At 29.5% G+C, this 15,773-nt stretch overlaps 2 protein-coding genes across 7 annotated transcripts; one reads left to right on the top strand and one right to left on the bottom strand.

Annotated features, from left to right (window-relative positions):
- Window positions 1-96: 96 nt before the first annotated feature.
- On the bottom strand, window positions 97-6,667 carry LOC116843303. 5 transcript variants are annotated; one of them, XM_032813633.1, is made up of 7 exons: window positions 6,010-6,667; window positions 3,392-3,887; window positions 2,059-2,366; window positions 1,470-1,805; window positions 1,144-1,372; window positions 686-1,042; window positions 97-600 (listed from the first exon to the last, which is right to left on the bottom strand). In XM_032813633.1, the coding sequence occupies exons 2-7, from the start codon at window positions 3,755-3,757 to the stop codon at window positions 409-411; spliced, it is 1,788 nt and encodes a 595-aa protein (XP_032669524.1). In that variant the 5' UTR covers window positions 3,758-3,887; window positions 6,010-6,667; the 3' UTR covers window positions 97-408. The 5 variants fall into 5 exon arrangements, with proteins under 5 accessions (XP_032669524.1, XP_032669526.1, XP_032669525.1 ...); XM_032813635.1 differs by having other exon boundaries at window positions 3,392-3,793; XM_032813634.1 differs by having other exon boundaries at window positions 6,324-6,667.
- Window positions 6,668-9,272: 2,605 nt separating this feature from the next.
- LOC116843313 lies at window positions 9,273-12,495 on the top strand. 2 transcript variants are annotated; one of them, XM_032813656.1, is made up of 8 exons: window positions 9,273-9,433; window positions 9,998-10,188; window positions 10,842-10,902; window positions 11,008-11,301; window positions 11,552-11,608; window positions 11,752-11,879; window positions 11,965-12,158; window positions 12,267-12,495. In XM_032813656.1, exons 2-8 carry the CDS (start codon window positions 10,021-10,023, stop codon window positions 12,328-12,330), a joined length of 966 nt encoding a protein of 321 aa, XP_032669547.1. In that variant the 5' UTR covers window positions 9,273-9,433; window positions 9,998-10,020; the 3' UTR covers window positions 12,331-12,495. The 2 variants fall into 2 exon arrangements, with proteins under 2 accessions (XP_032669547.1, XP_032669546.1); XM_032813655.1 differs by having other exon boundaries at window positions 9,304-9,470.
- The last annotated feature ends 3,278 nt before the right edge of the window (window positions 12,496-15,773 follow it).

Below are 15,773 nucleotides of genomic sequence, written 5' to 3'. Positions count from 1 at the left end.
TATATATATATATATATATATATATATATATATATATATATATATGTATGTATATATATACTTTCATTTTCTAAAAATAGCATAAAGTATTTTGATTATATACGAACGAAAATAACATGCAATGTGGAATAATCAATACATATAAATAGATTTACAAGTAAAGTATAAAAAAATTGTAAAATGAAGAACTTAAGTTTTACTTAAACTTTCACGCATGAAACTTGAAAAACAAAATTGTTGAGAAATAATTTCGTTCACAATTTAAAAGGTACATAATATTTTACATTAGATGCAAATTGATTTACAATTGATTTTTACCAATAATAATTCTATAAATATGTAGATAGTATTTTTATCGCTATGAATAATTTTAGTATATTGAGAAAATGATTAATGTCATGATAATTGTTACGTTTGATGCTTTTGTTGCTGTCTCATTTCACCAAGTTTCGCCAAGCCTAAGAAACTTTTTTCACGATGAAAGAGCGTGTACTTTGTTGCTCCAACTTCTTTCAAGACTAGACGGTTACCTGCTTGGAGAAAAGTCACTTGAGCTGAAAAACATGAGCGACTTTTGTGTCCTATACCTGGGGTGTGTACCTGAAAATCATACTCATTTTTTTTACAACGTTAATTGAAAGCTGAGAGTTGCTTCTTCAGCCTCTTTCGTTTCTTCAATTCTTACCATGCATTGCAGGATAGGTTCGCCGTTCACCAATAAATGGAAACCGTTATCATCATGCTCGTCCACATAATGAATCTGTGCGTACGCCAGATACAATCCTGCCTCGTGCACGATGATTTCACCGTCACTGGAGAGTGTGAAATAGCGATTCATACCGAGTTCGGCGACCCAGTCACTCGGCCGCCACGCCTTAAAGATGCCTCTGTGGTGCCGTACTTTACCATTGTCGTCTTTTTCGTCTTGCGCCGACAAGCGGTTGAAATCCGCCTCATAATGAACTGCATAAACCTGCCGTGGCGCACGTAAATGCCTTCGGGTCAATTTCCGAAGAGGCTCCGTCACAAGCATTTCGTAATTCTGATTCAATCACAACATGTGTTATCATCCGAGCATATTGATCAATATGAAAAGCTCCTAATATGCTCGATGTTTCCGCAACAATTGCATCTTCTACTCACCTGAGCGAATTCGCCAATTTCACTTTCCGTTCTGTTTCGGATAGCACCGCGATGAACATTCCGCCAGTTGACATTTCTACCACCCACGCTCTCCATTCTTTCGCTCTTGTGTTCATTGGACCGTGCAATTTCTTCGCTTAATTGGTCATCGTCCGCTGGAAAAGACGCGTCCAGACGCTCGTGGGCGTGATATTTCTTCGGGGGATGTATGTCCCAAGAAACCGTCGATCTGGATTACACAGAGTAATGTGTATAATTTTAAAAGGTTGCTCGTGCACATTTTTGCTACATGCTTCACACGCTCACATGTTCACGTAGATACTTACGATGCTAAGTTCGTTCCAGAATTGTCGGTCATTTTGTTCTCGCTGCTCGCGTGAGAATGTGTTTTGGACGCAATAGTTTTCCTAGTACGATGTCGGTCAATGAGTTCATAATTCGATGTATCCGTTGAATAATCAGTAATCATATAATCGCTCACAGAACGTCTCTGCTTGATCCTTTTGTCCTGCTGCTCAGAAGCAGATTTCAAATATCCTGTATCTGCGATATCCTTTATGAGGATATCGCGTTTGTGTTTAGTGCTGTTTGTATCGCTGCTCTTCTCCTCGTGACTTACTCGCGCTCTGTGGTCTTCCTTAAGACGTTTTCGTTCGATGCTTCTGTATGAAAAAAATATAAATTAATATGTCAATTCACGCTCAATGTCTATTAATATGTGAATCTATGGATCTTTGTAAACTCTGTTGAAAAATGCAAATCTGTACTTTCTCCCCTTAGGAAAAATTATTTTAAGATGTTCAAATTAACTTAAAGTTGCTTAAAGTTAATTTGAACAACTTAAAGTAATCTTTCCTAAGGATTTAAATTATTTTATTGAAAAAAGAAAAAAGAAGAGTACTAGTAGGGCCTTACTTGTGATTGTCTCGCACATTCTTCTCGAATTCCAGCCCACGTTTCGTCTCGGCTTTGCTCACGAACTCCATCAATTGTAGAATAGGATTGGAGTAAGATTTTGGGGACGTAGGTATCGGTGTGGACGTAATTTCGGGGAAGTCCGATGGTCTAGAGCCATAACTCAGGGGGACATGCTGATTTCCGGGTACTTCACCGGAATAGTCATGCGATGCGGAACTATCGTCATCGTAATTGGAGTCGTAATCCGCATAATCAATGTCCGCCTCGCCCGGATCATCATCTTCGGTCGATTTTTCACCGTACAACTACAATATGTATATTTATGATTATATTAATAAGCTACATATTACTAACTGGATATTTAAGATTTAAAAATATCCAGTTAAGATTGAAATAGAAATTATAAACTTATCTAATTATTTTATATGTTAGCATATTATATATATATATATATATATATATATATATATATATAAATTTATATTAAATATAAATATCTTTCGTATTTGGTTACATTATAATTTTAAGTACATTTATCGGTGTCACAACGATAAACACATTTCTATGATAATAAAATATATATTGGACAGAATATGCCTCTCAATATGTACGCAATTCACAGAAAGTCAAACTACACAGTCCGTATTTAATGAAAATTTTCCATTGTACGAAATCACAAAAGTCAGATCGAAATTATTAATTAGTGGTGAACATCCAATACGAGGAACCGCATTCGTAATAAGCGATTGTCAGTATGATTTCCTTTTAAACGTCATATGAAGTAATTACCGAGTCTAAAAGCAGCACAATGTGCTTCTACGCAATGGGGAATCCCGTTGGGAATCAACATTCTGTTATTGACAGAAAACACATTTTCTAGCTGCAATTTATTAAAGGCTTGGAAATTCGGAGCAAAACTAATATCATATCTGAGCATTTTTGTAATTCACTACCCGATTTATATCGTCGGCCTTGATTTAGAGAAACAGAATTACGAATTCAATAGTTCGTCCAGTATCATATAATTCTCTTAAAGAATAAAGGTTATCATAGCAAACAAGTCGAATTAAAACAACGGCGATAAGACATGAAGTGTCGGACACATGAAGATTTATGCGAACAGTTCAACGACCTGTTTATAACTTAGATTAGTTTAGATTAGTTTATAACTTACTTATAGATTTCTCCATGTAGACTTGTCGAGACGTTCAAAGCGGCTGATTTTTAAGAAAAAGGAAAGTAATTCGCGCAGGGAAATTAAGATTATCTTTCCTATTTTTTATCGTTGAGCGACTCTCAGAATTAAAGGTACTAATAACAAAGTATTTACCTGTTCCTCGAATGCCTTCAGGTCGTTCATAAGATTCTGCCTCAGTAACCGATGCTTTAGGTCCTCGACGTCTCTTTTCAGCTGTTCGATTTCGTGCGTATTCGTCGTCAGGCAGCGCAACTCCCAACTTTCGATAGCAAGACAGAGGAGAGCAATTAGAAGGGCGGCCACGCTTAGGATCGTGTTTCTGCTCGGCCTTAGTCGTGACCTATTGAATCCTTGCTCTAAATCGGAGTGTGAGATGTTTAGGTTCTCACGCGAGAAACTCAAGAAAGATCTCGTTTCTTCTTTCACAGGTCTATCATTCAGCAATTTTTGCTTCATTTTTGCTGCGTTGCTATTTTCTTCCGGCAACATTGATGTCATCTCGAAATTGACTTGACGATTGACTAAATCGTTGTGCTGTTTGCACAGAAGTGGGTTTGAAGCAAGGATTTATATGTTTATGGGCGTCTTCATTGGTCACGATGAGTAGAAAGTACAATTCATGTTGTATCTGTTACGACGAAAGACCGAAGTGCAGTTAATATACGAAATAACTAACTAATTCTAGAGTTGCCTGGCCTAACAAACATAAAAATTTATTATTGTTTCGGGTCTTGGTCAGTCAATTCTTACTAATTCTGGAATTGACCACAACTTATTGACCACAACTCAAGATATAACAACGATAACACAGTTCGTATTGTACTGTGAGAAATATTAACCAAATAATTATACCGGAAGAGAGGCACAAAAGTAGACATTTATTTCACAGAACATACATTTGATAAGCTCGTGTGTCCAAAGATTAATACTGATATTTACTGATATTTACTATATAAAGATATTTACTGTATAAAGAACGAAATTTTTTTTTATATTTACTGTATAAAGAACGAAATTTTTTTCTTAATAGATTAATAACGCGTTTATACATATAGAAAAATATCTTTCTGTTGTAGAGAAGCGATCAATCAGTTTACTTTTTTTTAAATATCTTTCTATTATAGAGAAGCGATCAATCAGTTTACTTTCTTTCTCTTAAATAATGATTATTTCCAATAAAGAATATTTTCTTGATAATAGTTAAAAAATATACTCATCAAATTTTAAAAGAGCTCATTATCATGTAAGGAAAAGAGTAGAATATATAAGAATATTGTAAAACTTTATCGAAAAAAAGAAGATTGTTCGACTCTAAGCAAAGCAAGTAACAAGCAAACTGAGTTTTTATTTTAATTTAATATTCTTAATTGAAATGTTAAATTTACTAGGGTTCAAAATGTATTTTAAATAAATTTAATGCTTATAATGAACTTTTGATAGATTTGCGGATATATAAACTTATGAAATTTATGAAACTTATAAAACTTATAAAACTTTGAAACATTTATTTTAATATAGTATGTATTTTTCGGTGTGTAGTCAGTTTGCGCGCAATATGGCTAGTCAGGATATAAAATCATAATTTTTTTTATTGAAACTTTGCAATGTGGCAGACAGACTCGGCAAAAATATGAAGAGCTGAGCTAATTCGCAAAATAGCTGATTTCGGACTTTGACCGTAACTTATCGAGATATGACGATACATTAGGAAATCACTTTGATATAGGAATTATATGACGAAATTGCAGTTGTTTAATACTTTAATATATTATTTTATGCTTTTATGTTTTTAATCTCTTTTTAACAAGCTTATTGATGTTGCTGCTGTCAAATGCTTAGTCATGTATCCATATATTCACTTTGTGTGTAGAACTTTTGTATTTTTTTATATTAGATGAAATTATTTATGTTATCAATAACATTGCAAGAAAAAAAGTTCAATTAGATAATGTTTTAATAATGAAAACACTATTATTGTCAGATAAAACTGCATTATTCTAGATCTATTTACGTCGTTATTCCAAGAAATGTATACGTATAAACACTTTAATCATCGTGTATGCTAATACACCATATTTCAACCAATTGTACTCGTTAAGACGCGCGTTCGTCTCTTTTTCGTATTGGATGACATTACTGCATTGTTATTTAATACAATGCGGAAGGACATCGTTTTCTCGAGAATAGGTCTAAAAATTATGTCAAGAAAGAGACGCTGAAAGTAATCTATAAAAAGAATTGTCCGCATTTACGAAACAAATGCAGTTCAGCTGATTATACATTTTCAAGGATTTACGATGTACGGGGACGTTAAATATCCTGCACCGGTCTCGTCCCGCTTTAAAACCTGTCCGGCGAGTTCTTTTTTCGCCCCTAAAGGCAGCTAACTGCAAGGGGACTCTCCCTAGTCTCCCCCTCTTTTGTCTTCGGCCCTGTCATTTTCCGCACTTTTGCACTGCGGCAGATGTCGATACAAAAAGTAAAGAGTTTATTTCGAAACATAAATTGGAAAAAAACAAGAAATATCGATGCAGTTTAGAAAAAAGTTTCTAGAAATATTAAAACAAATTCGAATTTCGACGAAAGTTGACATTAAAAGAAATGTTCAAACAAATCTTTAATATAACGAGAAGATTGCCTAATATAATCTGATCCGATTAAATTTTTATTTTTTCCCATCACATAATCTTATCGAATCAACAAATTTATTTAATAAAATTGTTTCAAATTATTAATAGATCAACACTTACCAACTCTGATGTTTATAATAATAGAATATACGATACATAATTTTTGCAACAATTAATGCATAATATTTAACATTTGTTTCACAATTGGTTGATGAAGAATATTTTTAACTTCTTTCTGTTATTACTGTATGTGACTTTTAATTAAAATCTATTTCACTCAATTATCTAGCAAGAAACTTTGAAAAAAAGGAATTTGGTGTTGACTTTTTAATGCCTGTTTTATAATACAGCGCGCACGACTTTTAGAATTTACACAGCTTTTATATTATTCTGATGTATTATTTTATTAATTTAAATTACATTTCTCGACTCACATCTGATTATTAACACAGCTTACTCCACAAATAATGTCACTTTTATAAAATACACTTTCTATAAATTTCAATAATTATGCTTGATATACAATAAAATACACATTGATATCAATAAAGACAATTTATCTCAAATATTTTCGGCAGTTTCGATAGTTTCGATCTTTATCACTCGTTATTAATGTCTCACGTCGCATATTGAATATAAACACGCGTTCGTCAAATAAAAAATTACTTTTATAGTGTAAGCTGCATTTGCGGAGCATTTACAGAACTTTGAAACACGTATTTTAACTGACAACGTACATCCGTCGCCTTCGAGCGGCACGAGTATACTGAAGAACAGAACGAACATGCCTGCGTTTATCATCGCAGAGCCTTCAGCTCTTGACCATACGATATTATACTGCACTACGGTGTTAAAATAAATTGGACGTTGGAGGGGAAATGATGTTAATAGTAACAGTACTTACAACAGCAGTAGCAGTAAGTAACGTTGTGATTAGGATCGTAAGTTACATCTTCTAAAAACTGACATAAAGAAATACGTATAAAGTTATCGACGAATTTATTACAAATATAATAAGGAGTGCTCGGTTATTTCGTAAACTAATTGGATATTCGAGTATTGTAATTAGCATAAATAATATCTTAGGAAAATGAAAGACAAAATCAGCTACTGCGATAATTAACAGATAGCTAATCACTCACAACTTTTTGTTCCGAATATCTAAGTACTAAGTTATTTTAAATTGTACTCGCGTGTACGTGGTTAATATCCGCGAATTTAAGTACCGCGTATATAAAAACTGATTGCACTATTTCAACACTAGTTATGTATACTCTATGTATATTATGTATGTTGTATGTTAAATACTTCATTAACTAGGACTCAAATTAAAACTCTGCTAAAATGAGATACTGAAATAAAATATTAAAATAAGCTTCTTTTTATTATGTAAAATATATGTATCAATATATAATATTTTCCATTGTTTCACATTAGAGTAGATTTTAACAATATCTCAATTTCTATGCATCCAATACAAACTAAAAAATAAACATCTATCAAAGAAATTCTTTTATTATAAAAAAAATTACATTATAGAAGAATAAATGAATATTGTAATACACACAATACACGCGCGCGCGTGTACTCATATACACATAATCCTCTTCTCCGCTCTACTCTTGCGACTCCTTCTCCATACGTGATGACATCATGATAGTCGACGATAAAATTTCACGACGAAGAATCTTTTCCTGGAACGTACTTTGTCATTTGTGTATGCCGTACATATACTGCTGAGAAATTAAATAATTCAATCGTGACATCACGCCCAGATGTCTGCTTAAGGTTGAATCGCGGCTTATTGAGATAAATTGAAACGATTAAATAGATGTCTTTTAATGTTAATATTAATCTCATCATAAACGCGCATGCGTTGTATTATTATTGGTGTTGTTTCACTTATGTTTTATCACATTTATATTAATATGACTTATTTTATGGATTAAACATGAATATATTAAGGATATATGTAACAGTGACGGATAATTGAATTTGAATAAGTAATAAAATTAAGTTTTAGACATATTATCAGAAAACGGTAATTAAATAATCACGACTGTGACAAGTCCGAATGGAGTTATCTGGGTGGAAATTCCATGACTAATCCGGCCTCATCTGATAAAGGTATTGCAGTAGTAATGAAAATAATTATATCTAATTATAATTTATATTATCTCTTTTTAAAGTAAATTGTGTGTTTCTTTTTTAACTAAGTTCATGTAGTTAAAGAGAAGATATCTGAAAGAAAGAAAATGATAACGTAACTAAAAGAATGATATCTATTTATCGAAGTATGTGTGTGTGTGTGTGTGTGTGTATACATATATAACGAAATTTCTTTCATCTCTACCCTTTGACCCAATTCATTACATGCACTCGACTAACGCGTGAGATATTTCATTACATGTTCTAACCAGATCATTGCATGATGACTCATTAGTATCGCGTTTCCAGAATTTTTTGTAACGTGACGTTAATAAAGGAAGTTATGTGAGCGCTTGAAACTTTAAGTGATCAAAGCATGATAAATTGTGCACAATTTACGATTGAAATCGTCGTATGTGAAATATTAATATTTCACTTCTACAAAATTCAATCTTATTTTAAATTATATTAATCATCACATCCCTCACACACACACACACACACACACACACACACACACACACACACACACACACACACACACACACACACACACACACACATATATATATATATATATCACAATTAGTTGATTATTTTTCAATTAGTGTAACATTACAATAATAACATTTTAACTTGATGAAATTTACTTATAATGAAATCCGATATATGATTGGATTATACTTTGCTAATTTTAAAAGAATGTAAGCATTTGCGAAGGGGGAACCGAACGGTTCGGATGATCCAGGTCACTTTTGCACAAAAGGATCGTTGTCCTTGAGAACGAGTTTTGGATACGAGATTTGAAAGCTTTATTCTCCTTCACAAATTTGTAGTTATATACATGTATTTTTTAATGTAATATTTCATATTTTACATTTTTTTTTAATATTTTAAAAATATTACCAGTTAATATAATTTTTTCAAATATTCGAGATATGTATGTCTTAAAAATATTGAAGTACCGACCCCATATCAGAGAAAAAGATGCAAAAAATCATCTAAATTGTATAATTGTCATTTTCTATAAATATAATCAATAAATATAAAATATAAATAAATTTATATTAATAAATTAAATAAGTAAATAATATATTAAATAAGTTTTTAAAGTATTACGAAATTTGACAATATAAATATATTTAATGTGTAATAAAATTATGCTGCGTCAAGCACGAGTCTGTCGAAGTTGGAAAGATATTATAAAATATTAACGCTGAGATGTTGTTGACACATATATATTATGATGGGAGAGATTTGTGGGACGAACTCGTATCACAGGAAAGAAGTAAACAAAAGATCTGATACTTTCAATTCGTGCAGTCTGGAATGAAGTGGTAATCCTGTGTAACGTTTCCTGCGGATCGTCCACAGATAAAGTCAGCAACGTTATTCAGTAAATATACAGATATAATTTATATTTATTTCAACCAGTGAGTTCTTCTTAAATATTAAATCTTAAATATTAAATACAATATCTTGTGTAATTTTAAATTTGTAAACTTTTGATTTTTCTGAAATTACTTGTGTTAAAATTCTTTAAAAGAACGATTTCTCTATCCAAAATTTATTTTTCAATAAGAAAAGATTAAGTTGTAATGAAATAGATAATTTCACAATTTGTAAAATCCGTAACGTTTTTGTAAAATATAATAGATATTTTTAGTGTCTGAGTTTAGTTAAATATTAACACTGATCCATCATCATCACAAGAGAGATAGAAAAGAAACATGACCTTGTCATATTTGATTACAAATTACATATTCAAGAGATATTAGGATTTCGCTGGTTAAAAATCAACTGCTTTTTGTTAAAAAGTTAATATTACTCAATTTATATATAACTTTATAGAAACAACTATGATCAAAAGTTTGTGTGTGTGTGTGTGTGTATAATAGTATATGATAATTAAAATAATAAGATTGTTTTTTAATATTCTATCCAAAAATTCGATTAAAAGAGTTTGGATATCTAGAAAAGAAGATGAACATGATTCCGTCAAATTGTCATACTACTTTAAACATAAGAGATGACATTCAAAGAAGAAATACTCACAAGACATTTAACTTATATATAATATTAATTTATATGCTAATTTATATTTTCACGATAACAAGCATACACACAAATGGAAAAAAATTTCAATTACAGGTAATGATAAATTGTATCAATATATTGCATAAGCAAATAATTATATATATGGAAATGACATATGATATATAGAGAATAAATATGATATATAAAAAAATACATACTGATAAAAATGATAAATTTTCTCTCTTTGTTTTTTATCTTTGCTTTATCTAAATAATAATTGCATTAATATTCGAATAACCAGGTACGCAGTACTCAAGTTACATACATGGTTTAACATTTATTAAACATAGAATCTCTGAATTTTTCAATTCTATGTATATTCTACATGTTTGTGTTAGAAACATAAAACTCCAAATAAATGTGGATCACACCATAGTGTGTTTTATATTTCGATAATTAATTAATTCTTTTTAACATATAAAATGGACGTATATCCGCGTATTATAAATAAACCATAATTTCTTACAATATATTTAATATAAAACTGTCCTGTAGAAAAGTATAATCATTCTTATTCTTTAGAAACCATAAATCCAAGTTCAGATACTCAGATAAATTAAAATTAATATAATAACATTTTCATATTTTAAATAGATAAGTTAAATTATAACATTGTTTAATTAACACATAACTACGATAACCTCAATTAAAATATAAATATAAATTGCAAGTACCTTTATAAAACATTTTTTTACAATTTCAATTAGATCAAGTTCTTCGATCGCGAGCTGTCTAATTTGTCGGAAATCTATACAAATGACGATGACAGTGAGTTTAATATAAATTCTAATTATACAGCTTTAATTGTATAAAGTTAATCATCAAAACGATGATTAACTTTGATGTGATTGATAAATTTTAATGTCTATTTAGGCAGTATGATGTCGTTGATAAAGTTTGGATACAATTCTTCAACCTTTGATTTTAATAAGACGCAATATTTCTTACGCAATCTGAGCGCTTTACAGACTTCTGAAATACAGAATTTCTCAATGATAAAAGATGAGAGGACTGATATTTTTACTTCTCAAAAGAGAATTAAGAGCCTGCGAATTAAGAAATCACAGAGAAATATTAGAAAAAGTAAAAAAGAACAACAAAATAAAAGAAGATTCAATCGTATACGCAGGCAATCAGAGTTTCACAATCGGAGCAATTCGCAAAATTGTAATTTTTTTATAAACCATTTTACTTTACAATTTTTTCTTTTTTTACATTAGCCTATCAAATATAAAATAACAGATATATCATAAGAGACTTTCTTTAGCTAATTATTCATAACTTAAAAATAAACTAAAATATGTACTGCTAAGTATTAGTTAACTAATTTTGGCTCTAATAGTGAAACAGTTTAACATAATATATTTGAAAAAATTATTGCTAGATCAATGAAATAAGGACTTATTCTATTTTACAGATCCGCTGTTAGCTACATTTATTGGTCTACTGCCGGAACAATTTACTGACGATACATGTATTTAAATAACAAATATATAATAACATAGATTAATTATTCAATATTTTATATTTATTAAAATTTTATAAATAATTTCTATCATAACATCAATATAAATAAATATAGAAAATAATGATCTTTACAATAAAAATGATTTTTAGTTATAATTGGACCATGGAAGGTAAAAAATAGGAGGAGTAATCCCTTTGAGTTCACTAAGTTTCGCTTAGTGGATGATGATATGTCGATTCAAATTATCACAAGTGGTTTATATATGATCTCTGTGCAGGTGGAAATATTAATTTATCAAATACTTACCAGATTAAAATTTACACTATTTTCCTGCTTATAGTGGATAACAATATTTGTTACAGATTTTTTATTATGGGGAATCAATGAGATATTCTTATCAAGTAATATTACATTCTAAGGACAACAGTGAAAGAATACTTGTTAGGTGCGCTACCGCTGCTTGCGATGTAACTGGGAAAATGACGTGTCATACAAGTGTAATTGTCTATCTAGAAAGAGACGACGTACTAAGTGTATATCAGAACGAAATGGATAGGTAACTATAAATATTAATTAAATGTTAATTTATCTTAAACAACAGCGTGTTAAATAAAACTATATTAAATGGGATATGATGTAAAAATGTAAGCTTTAACATTTTTAGATTTGTTAATTTGAGAGAAGGATATAGTCATATACATCTTGTAATGCTTGCCACTAACGAATGACAAATCACCTAGTTAGAAGTTTAAGTGTGAATCTATTTTCCTAATGAAATAACTATAACATTGATAACGTTGATAAATTACTGCTTGTGATTAGTACGATAAAATCGGAATATAGTCGTATACAACTTATGAGACTTACTAGGACGCATAACAGGAAATAAACAATACAGAGTTGCGTTATTTCGTGAATATAAATCTATTTTCTCTATATGACAACTATGACATTTATAATGTTGGTAGTCAACGTTATAATCAATATAATTAGAATTGGTGAAAAGTTAAGCTTATAAGTAATTAGTGATACTTAAGAGGAAAAAATTACTATATATAAATTTCGTCTCTACATGATCATATATAATTCTATATAATTTATACATAATTTTATATATGATATAGTAGAATTATAATTATACATATAATTATACATTATACATTATAATTATACATATAATTATACATTATACATTATAATTATACATATAATTATACATTATACATTATAATTATACATATAATTATACATTATACATTATAATTATACATATAATTATACATTATACATTATAATTATACATATAATTATACATTATACATTATAATTATATATTATACATATAATTATATATAATCATTTTTTCCCGATGTTAAGTTTTATGATTGTTAAGATATGTCGTATTATTGTGCTTATAATATACATATAGTGATTGGATAGATAGATATGAGAATAAACACGATAGATGTAAATGTCTAATGAACAAGAAAATATTAAATAATGTTATTAAATGTTATTAATTAACATAAAATGTTATTGCAACAATATTCAATAAAAAATAATATTATCTGATACATATGGTTCTTATTAAAATTATTATTAACAACTTGATCGCTTTCGATTTTAAAAGACTTTTTACAGAAAAATCATATCACCCGGTCATATTCTAAAAATATTTATAAAATATTAACTGTGAAAACATTCACAAGATACTCATAAATCAATATATGAAACGTTAATTTAATGTTTCCTCTCTTAACGGAAATGCTCATTATTCAATGTTTATTGAATGTTCACTATTTCAATTTTACAAACAGTGTCACTTTTGCAAAATTCACTTTGTATGAATTTCGATGTTTAATATGCTTGATACACAATAAAATACACATTGACATCAATAACGATAATTAATCTGAAATATTTTCGATTTTTTTCGTTCGTTATTAATGTTTCACATCGTATGTTAAATACACGCGTTCGTCAAGTAAAAAGCTACTCTTATAATGTAAGCTACATTTGCGGAGCATTTGCTTCGAAACACGTATCTTAACTGACAAGGTACATCCGTCGCCTTCGACTGGCACGAGTATACTGAAAATGGAATGAATCACGTTCACGTCAGTGCCTTCAGCTCTTGTCGAACGGTTATTATACTGCACTACGGTGTTAAATAAAATTGGAAGTGATGCCAATAGTAATAGTATTTGCATTAACAATAATAGTAAGTAACGTTTATTAAGATCGCAATTTAAGTCTTCTAAGGACTAATTTATAAAAGAAGTATATTACTAAGTTATCGACGAATTTATTACACATATGATAATACAAAGTAAAACTAAAAAGTTTTAAAGAAATATTGAAATATATAGTTGAAGTAAATATAAAAAATTGAGTGTCACTGTGATGAAAAAAGTTAAATCAAATAATGAAAAAATAATGTATAACCACAATCGAAAACTGTAACTTTAATCACGTTTACAAATTCCTAATAGTAATGACAATATCTTTGTATTCAGGTGCTCGGATACCACTCATACGCAAAAAAATGACTTAGTAATATCAACTAAACCGCGGTAGCTGATTTCAAACTTAGTCAAAAGGCTAATCGTTTAACTGTCACTGCTAAGAATTGGCTATGACAGCTAAAATGCATTCGCTATGAAATACAAATATATTAGATGACATTAAAAATGCATATTATTCAAGTAGCTAAGAAAATGGCAGTTATTCTTAAATTTCTTATTGTATGCATATATTAAAGAAGTTGGCCACATGGCTACAATCATTTGTTACAGTTACTTGTTTCTAGCAGCTAATATTTCTCGCTGTAGCACCTAAGTTTAAATAATTTAAATAAATTTAGCTTCGATAGTATCGACTAGCTGTCCCTATTTCAGTGACACATCTTATCTGCCATAGTTATTTTTTAGCTCTGAAAACTAGTTTTTTTTTTGCGTGCAGACATTCGAATACTTCATATCACTCTTGAGTCCCCGATTATTTTGTTAATTTACACAAATAAAAATTCTACTAAAATAAAATTGATTTTCAAAATTTATCATTTCATGACAAACTATTCCTTATTATATATTTATATATAATATTTTCCATTGTTCAAAATGGAATAGATTTTGGAAATATCTTAGCTTTCAGATATTTTTGAGAACAATTCTATATTGTTAACAAAGTTATATTATAGGAAAGTAAATAAATATTGTATTAATATACATACATATTCATTCTTTTCTGCACCCTGTTCTTATTCCTTCTCTACACATGATGACATCATAATAGTTAGCGATAAAGGTTTACGACGAAGAATCTTTTCCAGGAACATACTTGATCGTTTGTGTATGCTATACATATGCTAAGGAATTAAATAATTCAATCGTGACATCATCCCTAGATATCGGAGTTTTAAAGTTAGAGGGCGGCTTATTGAAATAAATTAAAACGATTAAATAAATACCTTTTGAAATTAATATTTATCCCACCAAATATACGTTCTATTAATGTTAATGTTGTTCCACTTGTGTTTCTATCGCATTTATATTGATATGATTCGTTTTAAGGATTAAACATGAATATTAAGAATAACGATGGCAAATAACAATATTTTTTTATTAAGTAGTGCGGCGTTAGACCTATTGTCAGGAAACAGTAATTAAATGCATCACGTGTGTAGTAAGTACGAATGATACCTAGTTGGAAATCCCATGACTAATCGAGGAACATCTAGCAAATGTGTTGTAGCAGTCATGAAAATAATCACATCTAATTATCGTTATCGTTCACATAATCTTTCGTTTTAATTTAAATAAAGTCAGTTATTGCATCTTTTCTTAGTAGATTATTTTTTATTTGGTATAATATAAACAATAACATTCCAAATTGATAAAATTTAGTTCCAATTTATATTTATTTATTTATAATATTTATAGTATATGATAGTATAGTATTCTACTAGATTATAGTTCGCTAATTTTAGAAGAAAGCATTTGCGAGGTTACGGTATGGTTCGGGTGACCCAGGTCATTTTTGCACAGGAGGATCGTTGGCCTTGAAAACGAGTTTTGAAATCTTTATTCTCAGTCACAAACTTGTGATTATATATATATATATATATATATATATATATATATATATATATATATATATATATATATATATA

Source organism: Odontomachus brunneus, unplaced genomic scaffold, assembly GCF_010583005.1.
Source record: "Odontomachus brunneus isolate Ranch 3 - 2012 unplaced genomic scaffold, Obru_v1 Obru_scaffold_031, whole genome shotgun sequence".
NCBI classification, from domain to species: Eukaryota; Metazoa; Arthropoda; class Insecta; order Hymenoptera; family Formicidae; genus Odontomachus; species Odontomachus brunneus.
Note: the sequence above shows the minus strand (reverse complement) of the source record. Positions and strands in the feature narration are given on the sequence as shown.